A 17167-nucleotide genomic window follows, 5' to 3' on the forward strand; every position below is an offset into this window, starting at 1 on the left:
ATGTGAAGGTGGATGGAATAGTTGGTGAGTGGGGTGTGCCTGCTGAGATACATGAGAATGGGAGTGCATTAGTGGACATTTGTGCTGGGAGGGGGTTGGTGATAGCCAATACCCTCCTCAGACATAAAATGATCCACAGGTATACATGGCGAGTTATGAGAAGGGTGGGTGGTGAACTGAATGAAAGGAAGGCAATGATTGAGTGTGTGTGTGTGGATGAAAGGATGCGAAGATGTGTAATGGATGCAAGAGCTTAAAGAGGTTGGGGAAGTGGACTTTCTGACCACTACTTGGTGGTGGCTAGAATTAGGATTCAAGTAAGATGGAGGAATAGAAGAAGGGAAAGACGAGAGGAAGGAGTAGTTGCAAGGAGAGTGGAAAGGTTAGAAGAGGATGAGAAAAAGGCAGAGTATAAGAGAGAAGTGGAGGAACGATTGGGCAAATTTGAATTGGAGCACATGGGAGACGTGGAAAGTGTGTGTAGGATATTTAACCCCTTAAATGCGGATCGTCGCTTTTGCGACGGTCAGCCCAAAGGACAGAACGGCGGATCGTCGCGTTTGCGATTTGAGTTAATTTTGAATAACCGCGGGCAAGCAGGCTCCAGCTGGTATTGTCTATCAGTACCACCACCCTCTAGCTACAACTAGCATACTTTACCTTTGTACTACTGACCTCAGTTGTTGCCAAATATCGCGTTTTCCCCCCGTCCCCCCCCCACCACAGCCCGGCCAGCCTGGCTGTGATACATGGCAGCGCTCTGAGTGCTCAGAACTGTAAATCTGTGATCTCCTCTCACAAGCAGTTTATGCTACTAGGAAATGCTTGTTTCCCCTTTTGTAACACTAGCTTTTTTTCTCACGGTTTGCCCCTGTTTAGCGTCAGTTTACTGCAGGCTTTCAAAGTGAGATTATGGCGAGTTCTAGCTCTTCCCAGTCAGTGCAAGCGGCCGACAGGAACAAGAATAAAGTGGCGGACGTAAGGCAGAATAAAAAGCGCGCCGTGGTGATCTTTTGGGAAGTAATATGATTGAAAATAATGTAGTATACATGTTTCCAGCTGTGAAAATGGAAATGTTTGTTGAGTGACGGGAAGACCGCCGCCACAGTGCATGTCGGCCGTACGCTCCGTTGATTTTAGCCTTATTTTCAGTGCTTATTGTACAAATACGGATTCCTAACTACCTTTGCGTTGTAGTATAAAGTTTACTGTGACAGAATGAGGCTGTGGTAGAGGGGAAACCGGGCTGCTGGAGGTGTGAAAGTGAAGATTTGGTTACCCAACTTGCAAGTCTCCACAAGTCCTTGGGTAGTCCACGAAGGCTCAACACCTGTCTCTGGAGAAAGCTGAATGTAAGTACTATCTGCCATACCAAGTATAATGTTCTAGGGTTAATCTCTGATTTTTGGCGAATATTTTCCTACAGGTACTCAGACCGCGATACAACCCCGCCACTCAGGGAGGATCGACTGTACACAGCTGCGTTTAAGGGGTTAAAGAAGAAATATGTGCAGCATGTGATGTGGTGTGTGGAAGGAAGAGAAGACGGAGGGGGGTGCAAGGAACAGCGTGGTGGACTGAAGAGGTGAGACAGGCTGTGGCACAAAAGAAGAAAGCATACAATGAATGGATGAGAAATAGGGGCGTGGAAGAAGTTGAGAGGCGGCAGAGAGAGTTATATGTAGAAAGAAAGAGAGAGGTGAAAAGATTAGTAAGAGAGAGTAAGAAGAGTGGATGAGGAATTTGGAAGAAATTTGAGTGTAAAGTGGAGGGACTGTAAGAAAATGTTCTGGAAAGAGGTGAAAAGAGTAAGACAGGGTGGAAATGAAGTTAGCAGGGGAGTGAAAGATAAAAATGGTAGATTACTAGTGGAGAAGGGAGAAAAAGTGAGCAGATGGAGAGAACACTTTAAGGAACTGTTGAACATAGAGGATGGAAGTAATGTGAGTATAAGTGGCTGAGGAATGGCTGGGAGAAGGAGGGAGGTGAGAAGACAGGGAGAAATCAGTAGGATAGAAGTTGTGGAAGCAATGAAGAAAGTTAAATCGGGGAAAGCCCCAGGAATTGATGGAGTGTGTGGTGAAATGCTGAAGCATGGGGGAGAGATAGTAGTAGAATGGATGTGGAAGATGTGCAGATTGGCCTGGGAGGAAGGTAGAGTCCGGGAGGATTGGAAGTCAGGTATAATTAGTCCCTTGTACAAAGGAAAAGGGGAAAAAGAAGTGTGTGGTAATTATAGGGGCATTTGTCTTCTTAGTATAATAAGAAAAGTGTATGGTAGGATACTTATTGACAGAGTTAGAGAAAGAACAGAGAAATTAGTTGGAGAAGAACAAGGAGACTTTAGGAAGGGAAGAGGTTGTGTAGATCAGATATTCACTCTTAGATCTTTAGTGGAAAAGTTTCTAGGGAAGGGAAAGAAGTTGTATGCGCCTTTCATGGATTTGGAGAAAGCATATGACAGGGTGGATAGACAAGGATTGTGGAAAGTGTTAAGAACATATGGAGTAGATGGGAAGTTGTTGAATGCTGTGAAGAGTATGTACGATGGTGCGAAGACTGCAGTGCATGTGGATGGTGAACTAAGTGAATTTTTCTCTCTGAATGTTGGGTTGAAACAGGGATGTGTCATGTCTCCATGGTTGTTCAATCTGTACATAGATGGGGTAATAAAAGAGGTACAAGGTAGGGTAGTGGATGTTGGAGTGGCCCTGGTGAGAGAGGATAGTGTTTGGAAACTCCCTGTACTGTTGTTTGCAGATGATACTGTGTTGTTGAGTGAAGACGAAGGGGAGCTGCAAGGCTTAGTGGATGAGTTTGGGAGTGTGTGTAAGAAACGGAATCTAAAGGTGAATGTAGGGAAGAGTAAAGTGATGGTCTTTGAGAGAGGTGAAGTCAGTGAATGTACGGCGAGGTTGGATGGTGAGGAATTGGAAAATGTGAGTACGTTTAAGTACTTGGGTAGTGTGATGAGTAAGGATGGAGGTTTGGAGGGTGAAGTACTTGAAGGGGTACAGCAGGGAAGAACGGTTGCTGGTTCTTTGAAAGCAAAGATAAGAAACAGGGAAGTGAGCATGGAAGCGAAAAAGTTACTACATGACAGTATTGTGATACCAACTCTAACGTACGGAAGTGAAGCTTGGACGTTGTTGGAAGGACACAAGTCAAGAGTGAGAGCAGTGGAAATGAGTTATTTAAAAGGGGCCTGTGAAGTCACATGGAGAGACAGGCTGACGAATGAGGATATAAAGGAGCATTGTGGTGTGGATGTGAATGTGATAGGAAGCGTTAGGAGGAACACACTGAGGTGGTTTGGCCATGTTGAGAGGATGGAGGGTGAAAGACTGACGAAAAGAATGTATGTGAGTGAGGTGGAGGGGGGAAGAGGGAGGGGGAGGCCGAGGATGAGATGGAGGGATGGGGTGGAGAGGTATATGAGAGAGGGGGGTGTGAGTTGGGAGCAGGGCAGTGACATGGCAGGGGACAGGGCAACTTGGAAGCGATTTGTTTGTGGTCACCCCAAACGGGATTGAGGCATCTGGCAATAGATGGATAGAAGAACAGACTTAGCACATTCTGGGCAGAAACATAAACAAGATGTGATTCAGGGGTGGGTTGGCTCTAGTACCTTTTATAGGCCCTCTTCTTGTTGCAGACAGCATTAGAACAAGCGTGGTTAACCCTTTAACCGCAGGCATTGTTTTGACCCGACTGACCCCCCCCCCCATGGGGATTCCAGCCAAAATGTAAACAAACTTTAAACCTTTATAACTCTGCAAAGAATAAAGCTAGAGCGAAAAATAAGATACCATTAGAGAGTACTAACCTTCAGCTTTGCAATGACGTAGGTTTCATGATTTCGTTGACTATCACTGGACGGGCATTGCCATTAGAAATGAGCGATCTAAAATCACTAAATCTTGCCCAACACACCATTACCACATAACAACCACACTCTGATAATAATACTATAGACATATATGAACACTGCACATACGATAAATACCCACTCTGTGTTCACTGAGGCAGATTAAAGGCACTGTAATTGCCCGCACTTCACTGCCACATCAACGCCATTGTCACTCACAAAGCTGGACAGATACTGATGCGTGTTTGGGCAGGGATGGGGGGGAGAGGATCGGGGGGGATGTGGGGGCCAGGGGGGTGGGAGGAGGGAGGTGGGGGTCGAAAGGAGTGAAAGAACTTAATAGCTACTCTCCCTTGAAACAATTGGCGCGCAGAAAAAACGTGCGGTATTCAAAATATTCACAAACATTCCAGAATGACACCCGCAGTTTGGTCCAGTTTTTGCAATGTCATTCTGGAATGACAACCGCGGTTAAGGGGTTAAACCAAGGCTTTCTTCCATTAGTCAAGGGATATGAGAAAGGAATGTATGCTTCCATGCCCGAGAGAATAACGTCCATAATGTGCAAGGCACACTCAGATGGCTCCCAGCCATGGAAGCAATAATCATTCCAAGGAAAATCAAAGAAGTACTGTCTGAGGGCCTCCCAATCTGCAGCTCCAAAGTGCCACAGACGACGTTTCTTTGGAGGGTCCACAGGCCATACTGGAGCGATAGAAGCAATGGTTGCTACCACCTTCCACCAACTTTAGGAGCAAAAGAGAATAGTGTGAGACTGGAACAAAACAAACTGAGAATGATCTGATGGATATGAGTGACTTTGGATGACAGAACATCTTGGAAGAGCTGAGAAGGCAGCTGAGAGTGGAGACCATCAAAAACAAACTAGAAAGAAGGCCAGGATGGCTGGGATATGCTAAGAAGATGGGCCCAGTGCCTTGAGTGAGATTTAGAAGGTTAAGACTCCAGGTCGTCAATGGAGAGCGAGACCAAGGAAGATATGGGAGTCCAAGATGGAGGAGTACTGTTAGATGAATCAGTCTCACCCATGCCATATGGAAAACAAACATAAAGCTAATGCTGATGACAATGACAGTGATAATTATGATGAGAAGAAGGAGGAGGATGATGATGATGATGATGATGATGATGATGATGAAGGAACCCTTTAACTGTATACTGTACAAACTGTCCAGTTTTCTACTGTTTGATCTGAAAGAAAAGATATGTGGTAATCTTGCTGATACCAATCAGTCCCTGGGTATTACCCTTGCACATTCACCTCCCTTTTATTTAACTCTGGCTGTAATGGAATGCACCTAACCAAGAAAATATGAAGTGGCAAATGAGATAAAAATGGCTGGGAACCCCTACTGCATAAATATATAATGTAATATGATAACTGGACAATAGCAGAAGGGTGCAGAGCAGTTACCCTTATAAAAGATAGGCTGAGTGTGACCAAACTTCCAACACAAAGGTGCAAGTTGACAGAAAAAAGCAAAGGGGTTAGCCAAGCCAGGGTATTAGTAAATAAAGTACAGTTGCAAAGGAACCACATCAAGACTATAGGCCTTATAAATAACTGAAGTCAGCAATGACAAAAATCAAACCACCTGAAGATATCTTAATGTCAGGCATGAGGCTCCATACCCAACAACCTTTAAGTCAATCCTACTTCAGGCATAAGTAAGTTAAGATTAATAGGAAACCTTTGTTCTCATTCCAAGGGTATCTGGGGTTTGTTGCTCACATAATGCCATTCAAGGATGAGCAAAGCTGGTCTCTTGTCTTAAATGTCAAGAATAAGTTGAATGGCCCCAGGTTCTATGTTCCTGATGGGATAAAAAAGGAATGGATGATGATGATGATGATGATGATGACAATGATGAGTGATGATGATGATGACAATGATGAGTGATGATGATGATGATGATGATGATGATGATGATGATATGAACAAATTACCTGGTACAGAATTTACTTCTCACTCCTTCAACAGAATGATACACACACACACACACACACACACACACACACACACACACACAGAACTGTTCAGGCATACAGACAATACCTGTGTGCTAAGAGAGTGGTCATCTTGACTATCATCGTCAGTATCTGAACTGAGAGCCATCCTCATCTTGTTGATAACCACTTGAGTTGACAGGCCATCTACTGGTCCCTCAGATGAGGAGGATTCCTCTTGTACTTTTTTAATGTCTTCTCTTTCAGGACTGGGTGGTTCTACATACACTGGCTTGGGGAATGTGTCCACTGGCATTTTTTTACTTCGGACATTTCGCAGTTCAGACTTCCCTTCACTGGGTATCCAAACAGAGGTATTTGGGGTTGACTTGTGACCACCAATATATCTCCTAAAGTACAATACTGGACTTGTACTTCTCCCATTCTCTGAAAAATAGAAGCGATACTGGCTTTTATCAACTTCATACAGCACACAACAGTACAGTATTTACGTTAATAAAAACATATGGTAAATTACAGACAATGCTGAATTTAGGAATTCCAATCATTTTTAAAAGTAATCAGTCTACCAACCTAAATTAAACTACAATGACTTGCAAAAATTTAGTGAACAAAGTCAATGAAACAGTCTTACTGTATTTGTGACAAATTCCTTCTCAAAACTCTGTCAACCCTCTCACAAGAGGCTCTTCCAATGCTGAATAAAACCATCAGGAATTACAGTATATATATATATATATATATATATATATATATTCATCGTTACACAGCTTCAGGAAAAATTTATTGGTAGGAGAAGGGATCTTTATTTTCTTTTTGTTGATTTGGAAAAGGCCTTTGACAGAGTCCCTAGAGAGGTAGTGAAGTGGACAATGAGAAAGCTTGGCTTGGAGGAGTGGCTGGTTAGGGTGGTTATGGCTATGTATGTGGGTGCTCACACCCAGGTAAGAGTGAATGGAGATATGAGTGATGGGTTTTCCGTGAATGTTGGTGTGCATCAGGGGTCAGTTTCGAGTCCCATGTTGTTTATCATGGTACTTGAAGCCTTTTCACGTGACTTTAGAAACGGACTCCCATGGGAGTTGTTGTATGCTGATGATTTGGTGTTCATTGAAGAGAACGAAAGGGAGGCGGAGGAAAGGTTTAGGAGGTGAGAAGATGGTATGGGGCACAAGGGCTTAAGGGTAAATGCAGATAAAACAAAAGTGGTGATATCTAGGGTTGGTGGCGGTACTGTCAAAGATGAGGGAGAGTGGCCATGTGCAGTTTGCCACAAGGGCGTGGGAAGTAATTCCATCTAGTGCGGTGTTTGTGATAAATGGGTGCATAAGAGATGTAGTGGTATCAGAGGTAGACTGTGAGATAATGCTGATTTTGTGTGTACGGCGTGTCGGGGAGAGCAGGTGGAAATTGTCAGACGTGAAAGAATTGAACTTGCTGGTGAATCTCTTGAGTGTGTGGAAGTTTTGTTATTTGGGAGACATGTTGTGTGCTGGAGGTGGGGTTAGAGCTAGCTCTGTGGCTGGGGTGAGAAGTGGTTGGAAGAAGTTCAGGGAGCTCTTGCCTCTCCAGACATTGAGAGGACTCTACCTACAAGCTAAGGGGTCTTTGTAAGCAGCATGTATTAGGAGTGTAATGCTGTATGGTAGTGAGACCTGGGCAGTGAAGGAGGAGGATGTTCGCCGGCTCAGACATACAGAAATGACAATGATTAGGTGGATGTGTAGTGCGTCCATGCGTCCAAGGTCTAGGGGGACTGGGTTCATGATGGAAGAGTTGAGAGGTAGGATGGGACTGGAGTGTATTGGTGTTGTGATGAGGAGAGGTAGATTAAGATGGTTTGGACATGTGGAGAGGATGGGGGATGATAATTGGGTGAGGAAGGTGAGAAGTGTTAATATTGGGGGTGGGGTTACGAGGGGTAGACTGAGAAAGACATGGGACGAGGTCATTAAGTGTCACCTCAGAGTTAAGGGACTGAACAGGGAGGCTGCAATGGATCGTGCAGCATGGAGAGCCGCCATTAGGTGACCAAGGCTGACACATGCAAGCATGTTGGAGCCTTTAAAAACAAAAACAAAAACGATATACACAGTAAAACTCCTATTAATCGGCAGCTGATTATTCGGTAGGTCCGACATTTCGGCAGTTTTGAGAAATAGTCCCATTTACGAAAATCATTGATTGTTCGGCAGATGTCCGGAATCATCTCGGCAGTCCTGGAAGTGTTATCTGTGACTTGTAGGCCAAATGTTTCATTACACTTCTGTATGTTCACATTCATCATCATCATCATCCATCCTATGTTGCCCCATGAGGAGCGTAGCAGCCTGGGGCTAGGCAAGTTGGTCCTGACATTTAAGATGAGAGTGACCAGCCTCACTCATCCCTGTGTGGCATTACATGAGCAATAAACCCCAACCACCCCTTGGATATAAACCTTCACCGGCTCAATCCGACTGGAGCGCAATAATTACCCACTACACCACCAGGCGCCAAAATTTGGCTATATGGTTACCATCCAGCATAGTAAATGGTTTCCTGGTGTACAGAAAATCATTTGGCTTGTCACTCAGTGCAGAGTCACCCACAAGCAGGAGGAGGAGGAAAGAATGAAGGAAAGAAAGCCAGAAGAGGGAGTGTAATGTCACCCGCAGGCAGACGGATGAGGAAAGAATGAAGGAAAGACAGAAGAGGATGGAAGGAAAGAAGGATGGAGGAGAGGAAAGAGCAGACACCCGAGAGCAGCACTACATCGAGTGAGTGGATGGTGAGTGCCTCCACCTACCACAATAATTTCTATATTTTTCAGATTCAGGTATAGTACTGTATTGATTACAATATTGCACAGTATCATACAGTACAGTAACCATCCCCACCAAATTAGCGAGGGTTACGTTCCAAGCCCCCTCGCTAATTCTTGAAATTCGTTCATTCTTGACGCTTCCTGAAAATGACATTTACCAGTAACTGCGTAGCCCATGAACCACTGATACTGTAATGCATTACCCATAAATAAATGTTGCCTGTTAAATCAGTATACCCGTTTTTAGCTGTACGGCTGTGACAGCTCTAGTATTTTTTTCCTCAGCATAATGGTGGAAGGGACTGTCCTGTTTAACTAAACCTAACCTAACCTAACCGAGTTTAACTGTACCTAATAATTTAACCAAACCTAACCTAACCTAAAGTCAGAAAAATACTGAAAAATAAACTGGAGGAATATGAATTGCTAAGACTATTCTGATCAAAGTTAAACGTACATTTAGCACTCATTCTTTTGTTCGTTTTTGTGTTTAATGTGAAAGAGAGAGTATTGATGCAAACAGTAATATATCCCATTAACCCCTTAATAACCTCCGGCACTGAACAACCCTTTACAGTACCGATGTCAGTGATGTCAAGTTAGTGTGAGCTATAAAGAAAACTGAACAATTATAAGGAGGAAACGAAGGTCATTGGTAAGTTTACACAACTCTACGCTATGATTCCAAGCAGTCAAGGGGTCGGTTAATCTCAGATGTTTTCGCCCATTTGGTAAATGCACTGTAACTTATCAATTTTTCCGTGACACATAGCGATATCATAGCATGGGTTTAGGAAGCTAAATAACACATTGCTAGGTTGGCCAGACAATTATCTTCACATCTTTAACCCTTTAACCCCGGGGCATCACCTTCGTGATTCTGTGTTATTTTGAATTCATCCGGGCTTTCAAGTGGTGGCTTGTATCATCTATCAGTACTGCCAATGTCGAACACTAGTCAGCACTCCTAATCTCATCTGTACTCACATCCATTGTTGATAATTTAGTCATTTCTCCCCGTTCTTGACTCCCCTCCCTACCTCCCCTCCATTACCCTCTCCTCTCGCCTGCCCAGCCGTGCTATGCTAAGTAAATCTTCCCTGGAACTTTCCACTGATTTCATCCACTGAAATAAGCCCTATGCCCTATTCTTATACCAAACAATATATACAAGAACGAAATAAGGTAAGTGATAGTGCCATACACCTGGAATTGGCTAATTATCACCTGACAACACCTCACGTGCACTCGTTCGCTAATTTTCGCTGTTTATTTCCCCTTGAAATATGCCGTACAATCTATTCTCGTAATAAAGATATATATAAGAAAGGAAGGGAGAAGCCTAAGTGATATTTACATTCAACTGGAACTATCTAATTTATTATGTATTGTCTAGATTTCCTGCCAATCATTTCATAGCGTATATATTAGCAGCTGTCATCCCGCTGACATTGGCAGCATTGCACTTCCCCTAGGCAGGCCACCACACTGTATTCAGTTCACTGTCGTCTTTCACTGTTAGAGCATGTCAGATTCGCACCTGTCCCATTCCGCCACTTTTTAGCCCCATGCAAAGGGCCCTGTGACCTCTACCCCCTACTAAACCTCGTGTGGAAAGGGGTAAAGGGCTAAGTGATTGCTGTGGAATGTGAACTGGCTAATATGTCAATGAAAATGATAGACAGTGACTATGATCTATCTGGTGAGTAAAACAGTGCAAGTGGAAATGTAAATAATGTGTAAACAGCAAGTGAAATCAATGAATGTAAATATAAGTGAACAGTGGAAAATAGTTTTATAAGTCACTGCAAGTGACAGTGCATAACACAGTGTAAATAAAATAGAAATGTAAATACTGTAATGTAAATAAAATAGAGAATGTAAATAGAAATGTAAAAGAGTAGTAATATAAGAATACGAGTATATATACTAGGAGTAATGAAAGTGAAAGTTTCACTCTAGCATGTATGAAATACTATGAGTTATGAAAGTGAAAATGAAAGTGACAGATTCAATCTCAACGCTAGTATACAGGACGAGAAAGTGAATGCTACGTATTTTACTGAAAGAGAAATTGAATGCCCACAGTGACAATGAACTAATATTACTGAAGGAAACTTATGGATAAAGACTGCAGATATATATAAGTGTTATATAGTAATGGAAATATAAAGCAGAAGGAGGCCGTAGCACGGGCCGAACAGGGTAGTACTCCCGAGGGGAATGGGAATGCTGGTGATAGGGAGAGCTGGAGCTCCTGTTTCACTAGCTATCTAACCATCCCCCTTTGCTGACCTTTTCAGTGTGACAGTAACATGGAGAGTAGACCAGCATACTCTCCCAAACATTTCCTCTAACTATCTATGCACTACACCACATGCACTTTACATTTCACACAACATATCCCACTACGTTACAGGGGTTGGCGCCAGCAAGGGCATGCGGCCAGAAAACTTTGCCCCCACTACCTAGTGGCGGACTTCTGGGGGGAGGCGTGGCGGGGCTTCCGCTGGCATAGATCATGGGTCCAGGGCGAGATGGGGCTCGGGCCTGTGCTAGAGGGTACAGGGCATTGCGGTTCCCAGGCTGCCGCTTCCGCCCAATAGAGAGGGGCCCGAACCTGGGAGTAACGCCCGAGGAGGCTGCCCAATCAGTGGGTGTATAATGGCGGGATAGTTGCAGTGCCGAGACGCGCTTGGAGGGTGTCCCTGCAGCTGTCCTGGCAGGGTGCCCCGAGGCCACTACCACAGCCACTGGTAAGCTGGTGGGCCAGGGGTCCCAGATCCATTGCCTGGACCTGGGACTGTGCAGTGAGTGGGACCTGTGCTGTCTGTCCCCCTTTATTAATACTGATGATGAAAAAACAGAATAAGTTTCAAAGCAAGCCTGAGGACAGTAAATCACCCATGGGGATGAGGGTGGGTTCATGGAATGTGGGAAGTTTGAGGGGAAGAGCAGGGGAAGTCGTTGAGGCATTCAGTAGGAGGTGGGTGGATGTGGCGTGTTTGCAGGAAGTCTGGTACAGGGGTGGATCAGCCAGAAAGATTGTTGGGAAGGACTGTTGCTATAAGTTGTTTTGGCAGGGGGGGACAGACGGATATGGAGGTGTTGGTGTGATGGTTGCGGAGAAATGGGTGGAATATGTTATGAATGTTTTGAGAGTAAGCGATAGTATATTGGTAGTGAAAATTCTGTTGGGAAGAAAGATAGCTGCAATTATATCAGCATATGCTCCACAGGCAGGATTGGATGAATCAGAGAAAGATAGATTTTGGGATGATTTAATACGTGTAATGGGTGGTATGCGGGATGATGAGATAGTGATTTTGGGAGGGGACTTAAATGGTCATGTAGGTGAAGCAGCACAAGGTTATGAAGGAGTGCATAGGGGATGTGCATATGGTCTAAGGAATGCAGAAGGGGAAAGGATACTCGAGTTTGGGGAGGCAACGGACATGATTGTGTGCAACACATATTTTAGAAAAAGAGACAGTAGGTTAATTATGTATGAGTCTGGGGGAAATCTCCATTTTGTTTTCCCGGTTACCATCTCCTCACAAACTTTCGAAACAAGGGCGGCACCTGTTGTTATATCAAATCCCAATATGCAGTTGATACTATTTTAAACTTCACTTCATCCAGTTTTGATTACTCATTATATAAATTAAATTGCCAAAACATTACCAAATATATCTGTGTAGTTTATCGTTCCCATAATGCTTCTTCGGAACCCAGTGTATTTGATTCCATATCCACTCAGTTGAGTAACCTTGACCTTGCCCTTGGCAATGAAATTACCATTTTGGGTGATTTTAACCTACACAATGTTGAATGGTTATTGCATTCTGCCCGGACTGACGACGCTGGTCTAGAATGCGAGCTGTTTGCGGAATCGTTTAATCTCACCCAGTTGGTAAAGCAACCAACCAGAATACCTGATAATCCTGACCATAATGCCCATCTCTTGGATTTATTCTTGACAAATAATCCGGATCAATACAGGATAGAGGTACTGTCACCACTTGGATCCTCTGACCACAATCTCATCAAAACCTCATTAGTTAACCCTCCTACACCTCCCCATTCCGAACCTGTCAGGGTGACCCGATGGCACTTTGACAGGGCAGACTGGGATGGATTTAGAAATTATCTTGCTGATGTTCCATGGCAGTCTTGCTTCTCTAGTGATCCCAATTCTACCCAGTCCCACATTTGTGACTTAATACTAGCTGGTATGGATTTATTCATACTAAGTCAACAATTCACTAAAAGATCAAACTCTCCAAAATGGTTTGATGGCAATTGTGCCAGAGCAACAGCCCAAAAGTCATTAGCATATAACTCTTACTTAAAATCAAAAACACCTGAATCACTCTCCCAATTTAAAATTGCTAGAAATCATGCAAAAGCTGTATTAAATCTATCTAAATCAAACTTTCTTCAAAAGCAAGCATCAAAACTACTTAACAACCCTAATGACAATAGAATATTCTGGTCAACTCTTAATTCTTTCAATAATAACTTTAACAAGTCATCTGCCATTCCCCCACTAAAATCTTCAGATGGCAATATTACAAATGACCCATGTGGGAAAGCAGATATCTTTGCTAGTACCTTTGCAAGAAACTCTACCATAGATGATACCAGCCAGAATGTCTCAGTACTGGAACTTGATTCTCCCGAAATTGCCCCACTTAAAATACAGACAAGATTTGTAAAATCCATCCTAGACAATTTACCTACCAACAAAGCTCCAGGTCCAGATGGAATTCCGCCAATTGTTTTGAAAAAGTGTTCCCCTGAACTTGCCTCTGTCCTAGCTAAATTATTCAGACTATGCATACGTACTTCTTTATTCCCAAATTCATGGAAAGAAGCCAATATCCACCCAGTTCCGAAGAAAGGAAGTTCGTCTGACCCCTCCAATTATAGACCAATAGCTATCACATCTTCTCTTGGTAAGGTATTTGAAACTTTAATTAATAAGCATATTGTTAAACATCTTGAATCCAACAAATTAATTAATGATAGACAATACGGTTTTCGCCACGAAAGATCCACCATTGACATACTCAATCTCTTAACTCATACCATCCATCAATCAATTGATCTTTTTGGAGAAACTCATGCAGTAGCTCTTGATATCTCTAAAGCTTTTGATAGAGTATGGCACCGTTCCCTGCTGTCCAAACTCCCTTGCTATGGACTAACGTCTTTTGTTCCTTTGATTTCTTCTTATCTTAGTGACAGGAAAATAAGAGTAAAAGTAGATGATGTATATTCGAATTTCCACTCAATTAACGCCGGCGTGCCACAGGGATCAGTTCTGGCACCAACCCTATTTCTGGTTCATATTAATGATCTCTTATCTGTCACTCACAATCCCATTCACACATATGCAGATGACTCAACACTACATAGTTCATTCACACTCAGACATCCATTTACAAAGTCTAATATCTCTACCTCTCAACTCAATACAGCCGTCTCCATAAATCAAGATCTATCTACAATAAGAGAATGGGGACAAAACAACCTTGTCTCTTTTAATGCTAGTAAAACTAAATATATACAGTTTACTAACAGACAGATATTGCCAGATTCGTACATTACCTTCAGTGCTACTAATGTTCCCATCTCCAAAAGTATTGAAATTCTTGGTGTCTCACTTAACAGTGCCCTCAGCTGGACCTCTCATGTCAGATCACTTGCTAAAACCGCCTCAAAGAAACTTGGATTATTGTACAGAGTCCGTAACTTCTTCGCCGATGAGCAGTTAGCTATAATTTATAAGAGTCATGTGCGCTCTCAGCTTGAATATTGCTCACCCTTGTGGAATGGTTGTGGAGAGGTTGCATTAAGACAACTAGACAAAATTCAGAATAAAGCTGTTAGAATCATTAACAACCCTGCCATTACATATAAACTACCTCCCCTGCAAGTAAGAAGGAATGTTGCCTCCCTTGCATTATTTTACAGATATTTTTTGGCAAATGCTCAGACGAAGTTGCGTCCATGGTGCCACCTCTCCATGCCTTCCCTCGTGCTACACGGGCATCTGGTAGCGCTCATGACTGGAATGTCACTCAACCATATTGCAGAACTTCTGCCTATCAGAATTCTTTCATTCCCCGAACTGCATCTCTCTGGAACTCGCTTCCCCAGAGTTGTTTTCCTCCAAATTTCAACCTACAACTGTTCAAGTCTAACTGTTACAGATATTTTATGAACAGAGGACACCAGTAATCTGGTGTATGGATTATTTTTTTTCTCCATTTGTTTTTCCTTCCCCCGTTCTGTTAAAAAAAAAAAAAAAAAAAAAAAAAAAAAAAAAAAACATAGATTATTTTCTGGTTGGGAGGGCCAATAGGAGGTTAGTGAGGGATGTTAAAGTTATAGGAAGTGAGGAGTGTGTGCAGCAGCACAAACTATTGATTTGCGATATGGTGCTTAAAGAACAAGTGATGAAAAAGAGGACTTATATACCTAGGAGGAAAATATGGAAGCTAAAAAACCAAGTAGTGAGGGATGCCTTCTATAGCGAGTTGAGGAGAGTGGTGGCTGAACAGGGAGCTGTAGACAGAGGCGTTAATGAACAGTACAGAGCCCTCAAGAACAATTTCATGAGTTACTGATGTAACATGCGGCTGGACAAGAGGACCACCAAGACATAAAGTAACTTGGTGGTGGGATGAGGGTGTAGAAGCTGCAATTAAGGAGAAAAGAAGGCTTTCCCAGGAATGGAAGAAGGGTGGTAGCAAAGAGGAGTATTTGGCTGCCAAGCGTAGGGCTAGAAGAGAGGTATACAGGGCAAAGTCTGAGTCACAGAGACAATTACTTGATAACCTAAATCATGGGGAAAGGAAAAATATGATATTTAGGGTGGCAGGTCAGGTGAAGAGGGATAATTGGGATATCATTGGTGAGCAGTGTGTGAAGAATGATGAAGGAAGGGTAGTGGTGAACAGTGAGGATATCAAAGATGCATGGAGAGAGCATTATAACCGGTTGTTGAATGAGGAGTTTGACTGGGACAGGGAAGGTTTGGAGCCAGCAGATCCAGTGTCTGGCCCTTGGCCTTTGATTGATACTGCTACTGTGAGTGAGGCAATAGGCAGGATGAGGGTGGGGAAGGCAGCAGGTGTGTCGGGGTTGACTGCCGAAATGTTGAAGGCCTCAGGCAATATAGGGGTGAGTTTAGTCACTGACCTGATAAATAGGATTATTTATGAGTGTGTTGTCCCAGATGATTGGCTGAAGAGTGTAATTGTAAATGTGTATATAGGGAAGGGTGATGCCCTGGAAAGAGGAAATTATAGAGGTATAAAGCTTTCAGATCAGATAATGAAGGTAATGGAGAGAGTTTTAGAAAGTATGATTAGAGAAAGAGTGAATATTGATGAGATGCAGTTTGGTTTATGCCAGGTAGGGGGACCACTGATGCCATATTCATTGTTCGACAGCTTCAGGAAAAATATATTGGTAGGAGAAGGGATCTGTATTTTGTTTTTGTTGATTTGGAAAAGGCCTTTGACAGAGTCCCTAGAGAGGTGGTGAAGTGGGCAATGAGAAAGCTTGGCTTGGAGGAGTGGCTGGTTAGGGTGGTTATGGCCATGTATGTGGGTGCTCACACCCAGGTGAGAGTGAATGGAGATTTGAGTGATGAGTTTTCCATGAATGTTGGTGTGCATCAGGGGTCAGTCTTGAGTCCCATGTTGTTTATCATGGTACTTGAAGCCCTTTCACGTGACTTTAGAAACGGACTCCCATGGGAGTTGTTGTAAGCTGATGATTTGTGTTGATTGCAGAGAATGAAAGGGAGGCGGAGGAAAGGTTTAGGAAGTGGAGAGATGGTATGGGGCAAAAGGGCTTAAGGGTAAATGCAGATAAAACAAAAGTAATGATATCTAGGGTTGGTGGTGGTACTGTCAAAGACGAGGGAGAGTGGCCATGTGCAGTTTGCCACAAGGGCGTGGGAAGTAATTCCATCTTGTGCGGTGTGTGTGATAAATGGGTGCATAAGAGATGTAGTGGTATCAGAGGTAGACTGCGAGATAATGCTGATTTTATGTGTGCGGCGTGCTGGGGTGAGCAGGTGGAGATTGTCAGACGTGAAAGGATTGAACTTGCTGGTGAATCTCTTGAGTGTGTGGAAGAGTTTTGTTATTTGGGAGACATGTTGTGTGCTGGAGGTGGGGCTGGAGCTAGCTCTGTGGCTAGGGTTAGAAGTGGTTGGAAGAAGTTCAGGGAGCTCTTGCCTCTCCTGACATTGAGAGGGCTCTCCCTACGTGCTAAGGGGTCTTTGTATGCAGCATGTGTTAGGAGTGTAATGTTGTATGGCAGTGAGACCTGGGCAGTGAAGGAGGAAGATATTCATCGGCTCAGACGTACAGAAATGACAATGATTAGGTGGATGTGCAGTGTGTCCCTGCGTCCAAGGCCTGGAGGGGCTGGGTTTACAATGGAAGAGTTGAGAGGTAGGATGGGACTGGAGTGTATTGGTG

General features: G+C 43.4%; 1 protein-coding gene across 1 annotated transcript in view; it reads right to left on the reverse strand.

The window, feature by feature from the left end:
• The window catches only part of LOC145413192 (uncharacterized), a 481698-nt gene that overhangs the window by 377715 nt on the left and 86816 nt on the right, over positions 1-17167 (reverse strand). Inside the window, exon 4 of the mRNA XM_080282917.1 lies at positions 5946-6283. Coding sequence (XP_080139043.1) covers positions 5946-6283 — 338 coding nt within the window. The remainder of the gene's footprint in view (positions 1-5945; positions 6284-17167) is intronic.

The sequence above is a fragment of the Coenobita brevimanus genome, chromosome 95, assembly GCF_032717465.1.
Source record: "Coenobita brevimanus isolate Jiangsu-jjx chromosome 95, ASM3271746v2, whole genome shotgun sequence".
NCBI lineage: Eukaryota > Metazoa > Arthropoda > Malacostraca > Decapoda > Coenobitidae > Coenobita > Coenobita brevimanus.